General features: G+C 57.8%; 1 protein-coding gene across 4 annotated transcripts in view; it reads left to right on the top strand.

Annotated features, from left to right (window-relative positions):
* The first annotated feature begins 1,530 nt into the window (after positions 1-1,530).
* The window catches only part of MAP4K1 (mitogen-activated protein kinase kinase kinase kinase 1), a 36,984-nt gene continuing 20,892 nt past the window's right edge, over positions 1,531-17,622 (top strand). Inside the window, exons 1-2 of one of the 4 annotated variants that reach the window (XM_043501413.1) lie at positions 1,531-1,763; positions 16,879-16,936. In XM_043501413.1, the coding sequence (XP_043357348.1) occupies positions 1,656-1,763; positions 16,879-16,936 (166 nt within the window). In that variant the 5' untranslated portion in view covers positions 1,531-1,655. The remainder of the gene's footprint in view (positions 1,764-16,878; positions 16,937-17,622) is intronic. The other 3 variants (XM_038382341.2, XR_006276765.1, XM_038382340.2) reach the window with 3 other exon arrangements.

Below are 17,622 nucleotides of genomic sequence, written 5' to 3'. Positions count from 1 at the left end.
GGCCCCGCCCCAGCCGGGGGCCACGCCCCCACATCATCCCCCACCCTGAGGCCACGCCCCCGCATCATCCCTCACCCTGAGGCCACGCCCCCGCATCATCCCCCACCCTGAGGCCACGCCCCCGCATCAGCCCCCACCCTGAGGCCACGCCCCCACATCATCCCTCACCCTGAGGCCACGCCCCCACATCATCCCTCACCCTGAGGCCTCGCCCCCCTGAGGCCACGCCCCACCCCCCTGAGGCCACGCCCCCACATCATCCCCCACCCTGAGGCCTCGCCCCCCTGAGGCCACGCCCCCACATCATCCCTCACCCTGAGGCCTCGCCCCCCTGACGCCACGCCCCACCCCCCTGAGGCCACGCCTCCACATCATCCCCCACCCTGAGGCCCCACCCCCCTGAGACACGCCCCACCCCCCTGAGGCCACGCCCCCACATCATCCCTCACCCTGAGGCCTCGCCCCCTGAGGCCACGCCCCACCCCCCTGAGGCCACGCCCCCACATCATCCCCCACCCTGAGGCCTCGCCCCCCCTGAGGCCACGCCCCCACATCATCCCTCACCCTGAGGCCCCACCCCCCTGAGACACGCCCCACCCCCCTGAGGCCACCCCCCCACATCATCCCCCACCCTGAGGCCTCACCCCCCTGAGGCCACGCCCACAACCCTGAGGATGCTCCCCCACCCTGGGACACGCCCCACCCCCACCCTGAGGCCACGCCCACCCTGGGGCACAGCCTGCCCCCATATCCTCCCCCTGCCCTCCACTCCCTCCCCCTGCCACCTCCCCTCTCTACCTCCCAGCCCCTCTCTGCCTGGCCTCCTGCCCCCCTCCCACCCCACCCTCTGATCCTTTGACCCCAGACCTAGGCACACCCCTTCTCTCCCGGCCCCTCCCGGCAGGTGCTGGGCACGCAGGGGTCTGAGGGCCACAGGCGAGCAGCATGGTGCAGTGGGCAGGGAGTCAGGACACCTGGGTTCTCATCCCAGCTCTGGGAGAGGAGCGAGGCCTAGTGGCTAGAGCATGGTGGGGCTTTTGGGAGTCAAATGAGTTCACCTCCCAGCTCTGCTTTTGCGCTTCAGGCAAGTCACAGCCCCTCATTGTGCCTCAGTTTCCCCCTCCATAGACCAGGAACAGTGATACCAGCCCGACTTTGTCAAAGTGCTTGGAGATTTCTGGGGGACTCGGGCAAAGTGTTATTTATTATCGCTCCTTTTGGAATAATTAATTATCTCTCTTGACAGACCAATCGCGTGAGCTGTCAGCAGATCTCAAAGCACTTTACTGATTTATTTGCTTACAAATCAACTGGATGGACCCTGGCACTCTCCAAAATCCACCCGTGCCCCTGAGTTGCCAGGAATATGGTCATTAGTTGCTTTATATAGGTATCAGTTCCCACTCTCTGAGCCCCTGTGACTCTGGCCTGCTAAGCAGTGACCCCTCTGCATTGCCTTGTGCTGCACGGATCCTACTTTCTGTCTAGGGGGCCCTCTGGGCTCACACAACGCTCTTGATGGTTCAAATCAGGAAATAAAAGCTAGAGAACGGTTATCGTTCCCCAGATCACACACTGCTTCACTGCGCGCGCACACACACGCACTCGCCCGGCGCTGAGCACCACAGCGTCGGTCTGCGGGAAAACGCTGAAGTATGGATGTCCAAGAGAGGTTGGCATTGGATATTTCCACCCGAAATCCCCAGGACGACTTTGAGCTGCTGCAGAGAGTTGGCGGAGGGACCTATGGGGAAGTTTATAAGGTAATGCTGAGGACCCGCTGCAATCGCTTTCCTGTAGACCCTGCTCTGTTGTACGTTGCAGGGCTTGGGACAGAGCCTCTGTGCCCTGCACTTGGTCAATAACACTCTCATCAGCTGCTCTTATTCAGAGTGGCAGCAGCATGAAACAAAATAAGATTGGTAGCATTTTCTAGCCTCTGGCATAATGCCCAGTGCAGGGCCGTGGGGAGAGTCAGGCCCCTTGGGCAGGACTCTGATGGTGATTATCGGGGGAGCGCGGGGGGCCAACGTGGTATTTGCGATAGCTTCATTGTGAGCTTCATGCTCTGGGATCTGGCAGGGCGAACGCCTTGAGTTCGGGAAGGGGAAGAGCAAAGAAGATTTAGGATCTGCACCTGCTAGAATGAAAGTATCGCCATGACAGTGGGCGATGCGGCCCATAGCACAAGGAGATCAATGTGGTTTTGCACCCAGCTCCGAAGAGCCAAGCCTGTTTTATTTATTTGTTTGTTCACTTGGTGCAGCTGCTTTTTGCTATCAGTTATTCTCAGCAGCTGGGAGTTTGAGGCAGGTCTGAGTGAGTTAGTCGACCGACCCCGCTCACGTAGTCTGCTTTGCAAGTCCCAGCCTGAGCTATTGCAGCTAAATCTGCAGGCTCGGGGCAGGATGGAGCAAAGATACAGAAGGGTGTGAGATTCTTTTGAGGGAAGTGTCTTTACAAGGGGAAGGTCATTGGCACCAGTTCTCTCCTTGCTCCCACTGGTGAAAATCAGGAGTGAGTTAATGAGCCAGCTCCCCAGCTGGGGTACACGGGCGGCGCCAGAGGCTGTGGCCCTGCGTTATCCCTTGAGCTGGGTTCCCTCTTTCCCTGCACCTCGCACAGTCATTGACACCAATGCAGAGTGGGTGTGAAATGCCACCAGCTGAGCAGGGGGCAGTTTGCACCCCTCTGTCTACCCCGGGGTTCAGCATGATGGGGCAGGCTCCCAGGGCATAGCGCTGGTGGCAGAGAGGTCAGAACCAGGCCCAGGGGCTGCACTGTAGAAAACGTGGGTTTGCTTTAAAATTTAACCACATTCAACAGAACAATAACTGGCGGGGCGTGATTTTCAAATCTGAAAGTAAGCTAAAATGTGGGCACCTCTGGGGTGGGACGTGACAGCTGTGTTCTACAGGGATCCCTGATGCACTACTGAAATGCAGCCACTTCTGGGGGGGAACATGGCAGCTGTTTACATAGGGATTGCTCACCCAGTTAAAAGAAATGCATCCAGCCCTGCGGCGGGGCATGGCAGCACTTCATACAGGCATTGCTCACCCAGCACTGAAATGCAGCCACCTCTGGGGTAGAGCAGGGCCGCTGCGTCTACAGGGATTGCGCACTCATTGTTGGATAGTCATGAAGGCAGAGATACATGGAGGCAGTGTCAGAGCTGCCCCTGGGGAAGGCCCCTGCCTGGACAATGGGGAGGGGTGATGGGAGCAGAGATCAAAGCCACGGGGCAGGTAAAGATATAAAGGGGCAGGAGTGGGCTAGGCCCCAAAATGAGTCAGGAGCCAAGGGCGCGGTGGGGAGGGTGGTAGCCAGGCTGCTGCGGGCCAGGCAGGCGGGCGCTGTCACTAGCCCAGGCCAGAGGCGAGCGAGGCCCGGAAGCAGCTTTGAGCAGCGGGCGGGTGGAGGCGGGAGAGCGGGGGCAGCAGAGGGCGGCCTGCACCTCCCGTGTGACAGCAGCCCCATGCAGCCAGAGCGCACCCAGGAACCCCGCCAGCCCCGGGGCCTGCCCGGGCAGGAACGAGCCCTGCTCCCAGCACGTCCTGCTGCACGGCTGGACTGGGGTGTGGAGAGGGCAGCAGCCGGCAGTGGTTGGGAGGCTGTCCTGGATGGGCAGCCGCAAAACAGGGGGCACCGGGGCCGGTGGAGCCAATCTGGGCAGGCCGGTGCTCTCAGGGGCCCTGTTTGTGTCTCATTCTGTGGGTCACCCCCCTGGCCCCTGCTGCTGTGCCCACGCAGTGGGGATGCCTCCCACTGCTTGCCCCACATGGCAGGATGCAGCAAAGCAGCTTCCCTCTGGTAGGCGTAGGGCTGGGCTGGGGGTGGGGGTTCAGCTCCCCGGAGCCTGGCTATTAGGGCTAAGAGCTCTCCCCACGACAGCTCTGCCAGTGCCCCACAATCCTGACCCACAGACCCCTGCTGTCCTAGCCCTGGGCTCCCCCCAGCTCTGCTGGTGCCCCACAATCCTGACCCACAGTCCCCTGCTGTCCTAGCCCTGGGCTACCCCCCAGCTCTGCTGGTGCCCCACAATCCTGACCCATAGTCCCCTGCTGTCCTAGCCCTGGGCTCCCCCCCCAGCTCTGCTGGTGCCCCACAATCCTGACCCACAGTCCCCTGCTGTCCTAGCCCTGGGCTACCCCCCAGCTCTGCTGGTGCCCCACAATCCTGACCCATAGTCCCCTGCTGTCCTAGCCCTGGGCTCCCCCCAGCTCTGCTGGTGCCCCACAATCCTGACCCATAGTCCCCTGCTGTCCTAGCCCTGGGCTCCCCCCCAGCTCTGCTGGTGCCCCACAATCCTGACCCACAGTCCCCTGCTGTCCTAGCCCTGGGCTCCCCCCCAGCTCTGCTGGTGCCCCACAATCCTGACCCACTGTCCCCTGCTGTCCTAGCCCTGGGCTCCCCCCCAGCTCTGCTGGTGCCCCTCACTCCTGACCTGCAGCCCTGGGCTTCCCCAGCTCTGCCAATGCCTCTAAATCCCATCCCCCAAATTCCCCTCCTCTCCCAGCCCTGGGCTCCCCCCGCCCCAGCTCTGCCGGAGCCCCTCAGTCCTGCCCTGCAGCCCCCCTCCCCACCCAGTATCACAGTTTGCATTACTGCACAGAGCCTTCCTGCAACCATCACGCTCCTCGCGGTGAACGTGCAGGGCCCTGCAGCGTCTGTTCGCAGCCGGCGCCCACACTGCAAGCTGCAGCCGCCTGAGGGGAACTCCCGGCCACCTTTACTGGCGGTGCGGGCGTTCAGGCTGCTTAGAGCTGTGCCCGGCCCTGGCTCAGCCCATGCCCTCTGGGGGAGTTCTGAATGCCCGTTCTGCATCCCTGGACCCTATTCCTCCCCAGAGCAGGTTGCAGGTTCCCCCACCTCAGCGCTGGAACGCCCCCTCCACAAGCAGGGCGGGGGAATTTCAGCCTGCAGGGCCCAGACAGTCTCTGCCAGTGGAGGGGGGTGGTCAGTGGTGGGGGCTGGGCTGGTTCCTGGCTAGGATCCACCCAATTCCTGGCACAGAGGGGCGGGCTGCATTCTTGCCTGGCGTGTAGCGAGCTTGCTGGGTCTTGGCGTGCTTGGCCATATCTGTGCCCCCACTGGCCAGCCCCCACCTTGGCCGAGAAGCCAAGGGATAGGATGGGCCATGGAGACACAACCCCTCCCCACCACCACTGGTGGGTCCCCTGCCTCTGCCCACTTGGGCTACAGGCATGCGTGAGAGGCACTCAGTTCTCAGCAGGTGACAGCTGGGGCCAGGTCATATGGGAACAGGCGCTGGGGGGCTGAGGTGGGGGCATGCTAGGGCGCGCCGGGCCATAGACAGCGGCTGTCGGGCAGGGAGGGGACAGGGCAGGTACTGAGTGTGTGAGGGCAGATCATGTGTCCCTGGGGTCTCACAACAGCTAATGGCTGGATTCCCCCTGCGCCAGCGCAGTATGTGGGGAGCCTGCTGGGCCGCTCCTGCCTGGGGGCGCACAAGTGTCCTGGGGACCCCTGGGTTGCCCTCTTGGGTGCTGGATCTCTTGTCCTTGGGTGTGTCTCACCTGGGCAGGTGGCTGGCACGGGTCATTCGCCCACAGGCAGGAGCGAGGCCCCAACATGGCTGGCTTCCCGGGTTTGCGATTCAGCTCCCAGCTATCTTCAAGACCCCACTGACTTCCTGAGAAAACTACAATCCATCGGTGATCTTCCTAAAAACACCATCCTGGCCACTATGGATGTAGAATCCCTCTACACCAACACTCCACACAAAGATGGACTACAAGCCGTCAGGAACAGTATCCCCGATAATGTCACGGCTAACCTGGTGGCTGAACTTTGTGACTTTGTCCTCACCCATAACTATTTCACATTTGGGGACAATGTATACTGCGATGGGTACCCGCATGGCCCCACAGTATGCCAACATTTTTATGGCTGACTTAGAACAACGCTTCCGCAGCTCTTGTCCCCAATGCCCCTACTCTACTTGCGCTACATTGATGACATCTTCATCATGTGGACCCACGGAAAAGAAGCCCTTGAGGAATTCCACCATGATTTCAACAATTTCCATCCTACCATTAACCTCAGCCTGGACCAGTCCACACAAGAGATCCACTTCTTGGACACTACGGTGCTAATAAGCGATGGTCACATAACCACCACCCTATACCGGAAACCTACTGACCGCTATTCCTACCTACATGCCTCTAGCTTTCACCCAGATCACACCACACAATCCATTGTCTACAGCCAAGCTCTACGATATAACCGCATTTGCTCCAACCCCTCAGACAGAGACAAACACCTACAAGATCTCTATCATGCATTCCTACAACTACAACACCCACCTGCTGAAGTGACGAAACAGATTGACAGAGCCAGAAGAGTACCCAGAAGTCACCTACTACAGGACAGGCCCAACAAAGAAAATAACCGAACGTCACTAGCCATCACCTTCAGCCCCCAACTAAAACCTCTCCAACGCATCATCAAGGATCTACAACCTATCCTGAAGGATGACCCATCACTCTCGCAGATCTTGGGAGACAGACCAGTCCTTGCTTACAGACACCTCCCCAACCTGAAGCAAATACTCACCAGCAACCACACACCACACAACAAAAACACTAACCCAGGAACCTATCCTTGCAACAAAGCCCGTTGCCAACTCTGTCCACATATCTATTCAGGGGACACCATCATAGGGCCTAATCACATCAGCCACACTATCAGAGGCTCGTTCACCTGCGCATCTACCAATGTGATTGACACGGAGTCCCCGGGCAATGCTCTAGAACTGCTCCCTACGAAGCCAATCGGGACTCTGGGGAAGTCTCCTTTCTGTGAGCAGACCGTCTGCAGGACACACAGCTCACCCGGCTTCCACCTTCCTGGGTCTGACCTTGGAGCATTCAGCATCCTCTGCCCCTCTGTGCGCTTCCCCCAGCGAGTCCGCCCAGGCGGGGTCCTGGGGAAGCCAGAGGGTCCTGCACCCCAACTCCGCAGTCAGACGTGACTCTCAACCAGCCAGTAAAACAGAAGGTTTATTAGATGACAGGAACCTGGTCTAACACAGAGCTTGTAGGTGCAGAGAACAGGATCCCTCAGCTGGGTCCATTTTGGGGGGCAGTGAGCCAGACCACCATGGTCTGCACTTCACTCCATGTCCCCAGCCGACCCCAAACTGAAACTCTCCCCAGCCCCTCCTCCTCTGGGCTTTGTCCCTTTCCCGGGCCAGGAGGGCACCTGATTCCTTTGTTCCCCAACCCTTTAGCTCTCACCTTGCAGGAGGGCAGGGCCCAGGCCATCAGCTGCCAGGAGACAGGGTGTTGGCCATTCTCTGTGTCCACACACCTGCCTTCTAGGGCTCTGCAATGGTCATACACCCTTATCCCACCACCTAGATACTTAAGAACTGCATAGAGGAAACTGAGGCATCCCCACAATATTCAGAGAAAACATTAAGAACAGTCCCACTTTGTCACATCTCTCCTCCCTTCGAGACCGAACTGAGCAGGGTCACTTTAGCCAGTGACCTGGGGAAGTTCGACCCCACCAATGTTTCCATGGATGCCCCAGCATCTCTCCCATTTCTTAGCATCGGCTTGCATCAGCCCCACACCCAGCCCTGTGTCTGAGGTGTCGGTGAACACTATAAAGGCCTTGGCAAAGTTTGGGTTTACCAGATTTACCAGGCCCTGGATTAGAGCCTCCTTCACTTCCCTCTGGCACTGCTCGGTCCAGACCAGCTCGTCTGGCTTCCCCTTCTTACGTAGCTCAGTGATGGGGGCAGCTAGGGAGCTCAAGTGGGGTACAAACCTCCAGTAGTACCCCACAATCCCAATAAAGGATCTGTTTCTTGGTCTGGGGAACAGGCCACTCTCTGATTATCTCCACTTTACACTTTTCAGCTTTTTCCATCAGTCCTGCCTCCTTGAGGCAGCCAAGCACCCTCTTCACCTGGGACACACATACTGTTAGCATGGACTTACAGAATTAGCATGGAGACATTCCTTTCTCAACAACCTTGTCTCCCCACTTGGTTACAGGACTGTTTAATTTTCTTAACAGCTTTCACTCCATCTGAGACCTTCTCAAAGCTATCCACACTGGATCCTTCAACAGGAAAGTCAGTGGCTTCATTCACAACCGAAAATTTCTGGCTGTTAGGAACTGAAACTTTCTTGATTAAAAAGGAGTACTTGTGAAAAGTTTTTTCCACCAAATGCATCCGATGAAGTGAGCTGTAGCTCACGAAAGCTTATGCTCTAATAAATTTGTTAGTCTCTAAGGTGCCACAAGTACTCCTTTTCTTTTTGCGAATACAGACTAACACGGCTGCTACTCTGAAACTTTTCTTGATTAAATTACTTTCACACCCTTCAGTGGCAGTAAACTGCTTGCAAAGACTCCATGAGGATTCCTTTCCTTAGGGGCTTTTCTATGCAACAATTCACCCTTCACAGAAATTCTGCCCTTACCCTCTTCACCTAGGGCTTGCTCTAGAGAGCAACTTTCCTGAGCAACAACAGACTCTTTCTGGGTCTCACTTACATCCAGAATTACCTCTGGCCCATCAGGCGGATTCCTACACAATCCCCTTTCAGGCAAACTTACAGACTTCCTAGATAAAAGGTTGGAAGCCTTCTCCTTCCCTTTGCCCCCTCAAGTTCAGGAATCTTTTCCTTCTTGCTACAGGTTTCCACACCCTCAGTAGGTAACACAATCAAATCACCTCTCTGCTCTCCTTGTGCCCTGGCTAGGATCTCACCCTGATTAGACAGAGTTGCTACACCCTTTCCCAGCCACACACTAGCAACAAGCAAAATACAAGCTCCAGAATTGTCCGGTCTTTGGGATTTTGCATAGACACTAACTGGATGTGACCTAGTGACAGGGCCATTCTCCCGAGCAGACACAAACTTAGGGCCATTCCCTTCCTGGGCTTTAGCTGAATCCAGAACGAACTCTGAGACAACTGCACTATTCTCAACCATCCCAGGCTGAAAGGCCCCTTCTGTCTGCTCCACAGACAAAGAAGAGCCGGAGACACTTTCTCCTTTCCCAGACACACAGCTCGGGATCCCATTCCCCAGGTCCCAGCACACAGGGCTGTTCACTGCTTGGTGACTGGGGTAGCTCCCTCCACAGGCAAGTCAATACCCCTGACAGACACAGGCACGTTTCCTTCACTGTCCCACTTCTCCACCCAGCTAACAGGTAAGGTGCAGGGACACTCGTCTTCCGCTCTCCTCGCCTTCCCACCCTGCTGACTAGACAAGGCCATCGGCTCACAAGGCTGCCTAGGCTCATCCAGACTTTCCTTACCAAGCACCTTGCCACTCCCAACAGATAAATTGCTGCTCTTCTCACTACCCTGAGCTACTTCCAGCAAATTGCAGTTACCCTTCTCAGGTTCACTTTTACAAGCTGTGCTCTCAAAGCTCTGTTGTCCTTCCCTTACTAACCTCTGCCTCCACAAGGAACTAGATGTTAAATTCACTGAGAGACGACAAGTCCTATCCAAAGCGTCTAGGGAGGAGAGTAGACCTGCCGTCCCCTGCATTCTCGAGAGATTAACTACCCAGCTGTTCTGCTCTGCAGATTCAGCTCCCCAGTCTTCCCTCTCGCTGGCTGGGCCTGACAACAGTTCTCTCTGTCCCAGGATCTCACCACCCCAGGAATGTCTCCCCATTGACGATCACCTTCTGCTCCCACTGGGGGTCCGAGGGGCCTGACCCCAGGAGACTCCACGCAGACATATAGGTTGGGGTCATGAGTGGGAGCCTGTCCACCTCCCCACCTATCTGACTGATGGAGTCTATGGCCTTGGGACCCAACAAGGGAGCTAGACATCGGGGCTTTTCCGCAGGGTCCCCCTCGTTCAAATCACCAGCCTGCTCAAAGGCAGTGAGGGGGCATCTACATCCCCCCCCCATTAACCAGGGGCAGCAATTTAGTCTCAAGGTTCCCTGCGGAGCTGGCACCCCCCGGTCTATCCCCGCTCACCCCTGGGAGGTCTCCTATGTCTCTCCGCTCCACCATCCCCAGTTCATGCTGCTGCTGCTTCTCCTGCAGCTCTTTCTCGGGCTCTCGCTGTCTCTCACGGTCCTCTTGCTTTCTTGCTCTCTCGGACTCAGCTCCAATCCTGTCAGTCTCCGATCCCTGGATGGGGAACCCGATCGTGAAGACCCCCGTCTGGTCAGGGAGAGGAGTCTTGGGGGTGCCTGGCTACCACTCCAGCTGCTCCCAGATCCTGCTATAGCCCCATTGGGGTCAGGAATCTGTTCCTTAGAGTGATCATCCTCCTCCAGCTGCACGATTAACTGTGCTTTGGTGAACTTTCCAATGCTCAACCCTCTCTTTCTGCACAGGGCTACAATGTCCTTCTTAAGGAGATGGTGACAGGCCCTCACTCAGCTCTTCCCAAGTTGTTGTGGACTCACAGGCCTGTGTGCTCTCAGCTCCCCATGGTCTCCAGGGAGAACCCCGAGTGTGCCAGCTCTTCTCGAGGTCACCACCTCTTTGCCAGGGTTGAGCTGCAGACTCCTCCACCCCTGGGACCGCTCGCTGCAATCCCCAGGGGAACCCTGTTACTGCAAAAGTCCTTCTCTCTCCCAGAGCCAAGCCACAGGCTCCTCCGCCCCTGAGACTGCTCACCGCAGTCCCCAGGAGACCCCATTACTGCACAGTCCTTCTCACTGGTCACACACTCCCAGGGGCTAACCGCCCCCATCTCTGAGCCTTCAGCACGCCTCGTCCTTGTCAATCCCCCTTTGTTTTACTGCTCCCCAGTCACTTACTGCAGGAAGCACCATCCAGGGGGTGCAGTACATCCCACTGCTGCCACCAGTTGTCACGGAGTCCCCAGGTGATGCTCTAGAACTGCTGCCTTCGAAGCCAGTCAGGACTCTGGGGAAGTGTCCTTTCTGTGAGCAGCCTGTCTGCAGGACACCCAGCTCACCCGGCTTCCCCCTTCCTGGGGCTGACCTCGGAGCATTCAGCATCCTCTCTGCCCCTCTGTGCGCTTCATAGAATCATAGAATCATAGAATATCAGGGTTGGAAGGGACCCCAGAAGGTCATCTAGTCCAACCCCCTGCTCAAAGCAGGACCAAGTCCCAGTTAAATCATCCTAGCCAGGGCTTTGTCAAGCCTGACCTTAAAAACCTCTAAGGAAGGAGATTCTACCACCTCCCTAGGTAACGCATTCCAGTGTTTCACCACCCTCTTAGTGAAAAAGTTTTTCCTAATATCCAATCTAAACCTCCCCCATTACAACTTGAGACCATTACTCCTCGTTCTGTCATCTGCTACCATTGAGAACAGTCTAGAGCCATCCTCTTTGAAACCCCCTTTCAGGTAGTTGAAAGCAGCTATCAAATCCCCCCTCATTCTTCTCTTCTGCAGACTAAACAATCCCAGCTCCCTCAGCCTCTCCTCATAAGTCATGTGCTCTAGACCCCTAATCATTTTTGTTGCTTCTCACAGCGAGTCCGCCCAGGCGGGTTCCTGGGGAAGCCAGAGGGTCCTGCCCCCAACTCCGCAGTCAGACGTGACTCTCAGCCAGCCAGTAAAACAGAAGGTTTATTAGATGACAGGAACATGGTCTGAAACAGAGCTTGTAAGTGCAGAGAACAGGACCCCTCAGCCGGGTCCATTTTGGGGGGCAGTGAGCCAGACCACCACATCTGCACTTCACTCCATGTCCCCAGCCAGCCCCAAACAGAAACTCTCCCCAGCCCCTCCTCCTCTGTGCTTTGTCCCTTTCCCAGGCCAGGAGGTCACCTGATTCCTTTGTTCTTCAGCCCTTTAGCTCTCACCTTGCAGGGGGGAAAGGCCCAGGCCATCAGTTGCCAGGAAAGAGGGTGTTGGCCATTCTCTGTGTCCAGATCCCTGCACACACCTGCCCTCTAGGGCTCTGCAACAATCATACACCCTTATCCCACCACCTAGACACTTAAGAACTGCATAGAGGAAACTGAGGCACCCCCACAATATTCAGAGAAAACATTAAGAACAATCCCACTTCGTCACAGTGATATATGCCATCATGTGCCAGCAATGCCCCTCTGCCATGTACATTGACCAAACTGGACAGTCTCTACGTAAAAGAATGAATGGACACAAATGAGACGTCAAGAATTGTAACATTCAAAAACCAGTCAGAGAACACTTCAATCTCTTTGGTCACTCCTGCAGGAAACCCAGCTGCTGCCCAGAGAGCGACAGGGCCGGAGGAGCCCTTCTCACACTGGCCACTCGCCCGCCTGGGGTGTGTGCAGAGAGAGAGAGACACTGTGTGGGCCATGCACACACACAGACATACAGACACACACAGAGACATAAACACACTCACACACACACTGCATGCGCCATGCGCACGCACAGACATACAGACACACACAGGGACATACAGACACACACACTGCATGGGCCACGCTCACGCACAGACATACAGACACACACAGGGACATACAGACACACACACACACTGCATGGGCCATGCACGAACACAGACATACAGACACACACACACAGAGGGACACACGTTGCATGGGCCCTACACACACGCACACTGGATGGCCCATGGACACGGACATACAGACACACACATACGGACACACTGCATGGGCCATGCACACACCCATAGACATACAGACACACACATGCACTCACTGTATGGGACCTATGCACACACTCTGCATGAGCCATGCACACACAGGGGCCAAGAGCCCTTCCCCCACAGACCACCAGGCTGGGTGGTGGTTGCATGCGCACACACACACAGCACACACGCAGAGTGTTTCCCCTGCAGGTTGTCTAGACACACCCACAGACACCCACAGTCAGGCAGAGAGAGAGGCACACAGGGGAGCCAGCAGACAGACAGACTCACAAGCCAGGAGAGACATGAGTTCACCCCCAACACTCACCCCCTCTCCCACCCACTGATACGCTAGTTTCCACACCTCCCTTCACACCCTTGCTCACAGGCTCCCTGCCCTGTTCACACCCACACGTGGCTGAGGATTCAGCACACAGTCGAGGCCGGCCCCTGGCGGGGGAGCAGCAAAGGGGTGGAGGAAGTTTGGCCCGGTTCTCAGGAGACCCTGGTTCAATTCTCTGCTCTGCCACAGGCTCCCTGTATGACCCTGGGCAAGTCACTTAGCTGCTCCGTGCCTCAGTTTCCCCCATCTGCCCTGTGGGGATAACAGCCCTGCCTCATGGGGGCTCATGAGGATCAGCGCTCAGGCACGGCCATTCTGTGGGGGTTGTAGAAGGACCGTGGCTAGATGGACGTTGCTGGGCACATGCCCAGAACACACCCGCTCGCTGCAAGCGGGCATGTGCCGACTGAGGCCCAGCTGCTGAGCAGCAGCGTCTGGCTGCTCCCTCGGGCCTCCCTGGCTGCGGCATCCGCTTGGCATCCCTAGGCCTGGCCAGGTTGGGGTGGGGTGGGGAGAGCTCTCCCAGCCCGAGCTAGAGCGGGGCTGCGGCTACGCGGGGGCTGCGCTGCTCACTTCGGCAGGCCCAGCTAATGCCCCTCGCGGGTGGGAAAGGCATGCGGGCAAAAGCCCCGAGTGCAGTTACGCTATTAATAATGACAGGTTTCAGAGTAGCAGCCGTGTTAGTCTGTATTCGCAAAAAGAAAAGGAGTACTTGTGGCACCTTAGAGACTAACAAATTTATTAGAGCATAAGCTTTCGTGAGCTACAGCTCACTTCATCGGATGCATTACGATGAAATGCATCCGATGAAGTGAGCTGTAGCTCACGAAAGCTTATGCTCTAATAAATTTGTTAGTCTCTAAGGTGCCACAAGTCCTCCTTTTCTTTTTGCTATTAATATTATGATTTATTAGGTGTGTTACCGTCGTGTCTAGGCACCCCAGGCCACCATGTGCCGGGCCCTGTGCCAACGCAGTACAGAAATCTAAGACGAGAGACCCCAGGTGGAAAGAGACGGATGGGGGGCCCGAGGGAACAAAGAAAGGCTGATTTCGCTTCGGGCGGGGGGGTGGAATGAGGTCTGCCTACAGAAAGCCCAGTTTTGCTGGTATGTGCTGGGCCCGGGCACCAGGCTCTGAGGGTGGAGGTGACCTTGGCTCTGTTTATAGCCCTGTTCCCCTACGGGAGTCACTGTGGTGGGGCGAGGGAGAGCTGTGTCCACACGGGGAGCGCTGGGCCAGGCCAGGGTACGGCCTTGTCCCGCCCTGACGAGGGTTGTGTAGTGCCGGACGGGAATAGGTACCCTGGTCTAAGCCCCATTACGCCGGGAGTTCTTTTCTGGTGGCGTGCATATGCCAGGGTGGATACTGCACTCCTAGGGTAGCCCCGGCCCCTTTTATGTTGTCCACACGGGTGGGCAGGGGGGTTAATGCCATGCGGCTTTCTAGTGTAGATGGGCCCTAGGTCCTGCGAGGCTGGGACCATGCAGTGCCTGGCACAATGGGGCCCAGCCCCTGCTCCAAGGAGCTCCCCACCCAAGCCCCAGCTGGCTGGGCAAGTGCTGGTCTCAGGCTAGGAGCATCTGTGTCAGTCGGGTGAGGAGCAGGGTGCTGGCGTGTGGGCGTCCCACAGAAGGGTGGCTTGTTATTCAGGGGACTCTCCCTCTGACGCACACCCCGGCCGAGGGGGATGCCCTTTAGGAGCGGCCAAGAGGAGACGAGACCCACCGGCCTCGTTCTGCCCCTTAGGCTGGGCTGGCTGCCGAGCCGCACTGGCTTTGAACCGCTGCCCCGCAGTGACGGGCTCTGTAGCCGATCCCCCAGTAGCCCCCCCACCTCCTCCCTGCCTCATCAACGGCTCAGTAAAAATAAAAAACAGAAGTGGCGAGTTGTTTGCTCTGAGCGAGGAGAGGTGGCAGCCCCACCCCCGGGGGGGGGAATAGCCAGGGCCCTGCGGTGAAGGGGGGAGGGGTAGTATGGTCAGGATTGGGCCCAGCTGCAAGATTCCCTGCTTCTGATGAGCTCTGCTGGCTGGCGTGGAACTGACGGTGTCCCCAGAAATACCCCTGCCTCCGTGTGATGGCAGAATTGGGGGGGCTCACACTCAGCCCCATGGATGGGGGGCTGTGTGTGCATGGGGGCTCCCACTGCTGTGCCCTGAGAGGACCCTGCTCCTGGCTGAGAGCCGAAGGCCTCGTTAGCTGTGCTCTAAGGGGCTCAGTTTTGGATCCCGGCTGTAGTTCAAACCAGAGCCACTGCGGGGTGGTTCCCACCGGAGCAGGTTGGGGGGTCTGTGAGCTGCTGCCTGGCTTGCTGGGGCTCAGTCCGGGGTGCCCCCCTTCCCACGGGCACCAGAAACAAGGCAGGGGGCATCACGTCAGACCCCTCCCAGGCTGGCGTGACAAGGGCAGAATTTGAGCGAGTGGCCTTAGGACCTAGCGGGGTCTCCGCACCACTCAGATATGGCCCCCTCCCTGCTCAGAACGCCTGCTCGTGCTGGTACCCACAGGCACAGGTGGGGCTGGGCAGGGGTGACTGGAGGAGGGGGCATTGGGCAACTCCCCAGCACAGCCAGGCCCCGCGCCAAGGGAGGATCTGGGCGGGTGCTTGGCAGCCTCCTGGGAGCTCAGCGGCACGGCACCCTGGGCTGCCCCAGGGCCCGCGACAGGTCTGCGGCCGCAGCTGGGTCTTGGGTTTGCTTTGGCCACTCGGTCCCATCTCCTAAGGGAGGCGAAGGGTTCTCTCCTTCTGCTGCCGCTCTCCATCCCTGTTGTACTGCTGGGGAAACTGAGGCACAGACCAGGGAAGGGACTCGCACCAGGCAGCGCAGCATTTCAGTGGCAGAGCTGGGAGTGGAACCCACGAGTCCTGACCCTCCCCTCCCCCCCCAACCACTAGACTCTGCTCCTCTCCTAGAGCCAGGATAGAACCCAGGAGTCCTGGCTCTCGGCCTTCTTCGCTAATCATAAGACTATATTCCTTCCCCCAAATCAGGAGGCGAACCCAGGCACCCCAACTCCCTGATCTAACCACTAGACCCCGCTCCTTCCCGGGAACCCCGGAGTCTTGCCTGTAGTTCCCTCCTAGGTTAAAGTAGATGCATCCGTGTCTTTGGCTGTTGGGGAGAACACAGGTGGTTGTAGTCGAGAAATAGCTTGTGATTTTCTTACTGGTGGGGTGGGACCCCCGGACTGTAAGTACAACCCCTCCTGCACGGGCTAGGGGAGGGCATCAGTGGTAGGCTGCTGTAGTCCCTGGTACCAGCCACTATGGGGTGGATTTATGGGTAGGAGCATCCTATGGCCCCCATCCCCATGGTGTCATGGCGCTGCACAAACACCTCCCCTGCCACCCCCAGGAGCCAGGGGAAGATCATCATCCCCACGTCACAGATGGGGGAAACTGAGGCACACCACGATGCCGTGACCTGCCCCAGCATCTGCGGGGAGTCCGTGGCAGAGCCAGTAACAGAACCTAGATCTCCTGGGTCCTAGCTCAGGGCTTCAGCCACAGAGCCTGTGTTGTGCAGCAAATCCACAATGGGCAGAGTTAAGGCTGTACATTATTGTATATGGTTTGTATGACGGTAGAACCTAGGAGCCCCAGCCATAGACAAGGACTGCATAGCGCTAGGTGCGGTACGTTTTTATTGCTATTAGGTGTATTATGATAGGGTTACGCGGTAGGGTTATTCTGAGGCGTGTGCTGGTATCTGCTGTCTCCATATTGCCGCTCCTCCGAAAGGATCCCAAAGCGCTTTACAGCTACATACCTTACATACAGTGAGCACTTCATCCGGTGCTGAGATGCAGCCACCTCTGGGGTGGGGCGCAGGGACTGGTTAACGGCCACACAGCACTACAGTTCAGGACCCTCCGCCGGCCAGGCAGATCCCCCTTGCGACGGGTGTTTCTCCCGTGACCGTTCTCTCCCTTTATGTCGCTGCAGGCGAAGAACAAAGGCACCGGCGACCTGGCTGCCATAAAGATTGTGAAGATGGAGTCAGGTGAGGGAAGGCGGGTTCCACTGCGGGAGAGGGTCCCCAGCCGACCGCTGCTTGGGCCGGGTGTAACCAGAGATCTGTCTGACCCCTGGAGCCTCGTCTGTCTGACCCTCTGGAGCTTCGTCTGTCTGCCTGTCTGACCCCCTGGAGCCTCGTCTGTCTGACCCCCTGGAGCCTCGTCTGTCTGCCTGTCTGACCCCTGGAGCCTCGTCTGTCTGACCTCCTGGAACTTCGTCTGTCTGACCCCCTGGAGCCTCGTCTGTCTGACCCCCTGGAGCCTCGTCTGTCTGCCTGTCTGACCCCTGGAGCCTTGTCTGCCTGACCCTCTGGAGCCCTGTCTGTCCGCCTGTCTGACCCCTGGAGCCTCGTCTGTCTGACCCCCTGGAGCCTCGTCTGTCTGACCCCCTGGAGCCCTGTCTGTCTGTCTGACCCCCTGGAGCCCCTCGTCTGTCTGACCCCCTGAAGCCTTGTCTGTCTAACTGTCGGACACCCTGGAGCCCTGTCCATCTGACCCCCTGGAGCCCTGTCTGTCTGTCTGTCTGACCCCCTGGAGCCCCTCGTCTGTCTGACCCCCTGAAGCCTTGTCTGTCTATCTGTCGGACACCCTGGAGCCCTGTCCATCTGACCCCCTGGGGCCTCGTCTGTCTAACCCCCTGGAGCCCTGTCGTCTGTCTGACCCCCCAGAGCCT

This window comes from Dermochelys coriacea, chromosome 23 (genome assembly GCF_009764565.3).
Source record: "Dermochelys coriacea isolate rDerCor1 chromosome 23, rDerCor1.pri.v4, whole genome shotgun sequence".
Classification (NCBI taxonomy): Eukaryota; Metazoa; Chordata; order Testudines; family Dermochelyidae; genus Dermochelys; species Dermochelys coriacea.
Note: the sequence above shows the minus strand (reverse complement) of the source record. Positions and strands in the feature narration are given on the sequence as shown.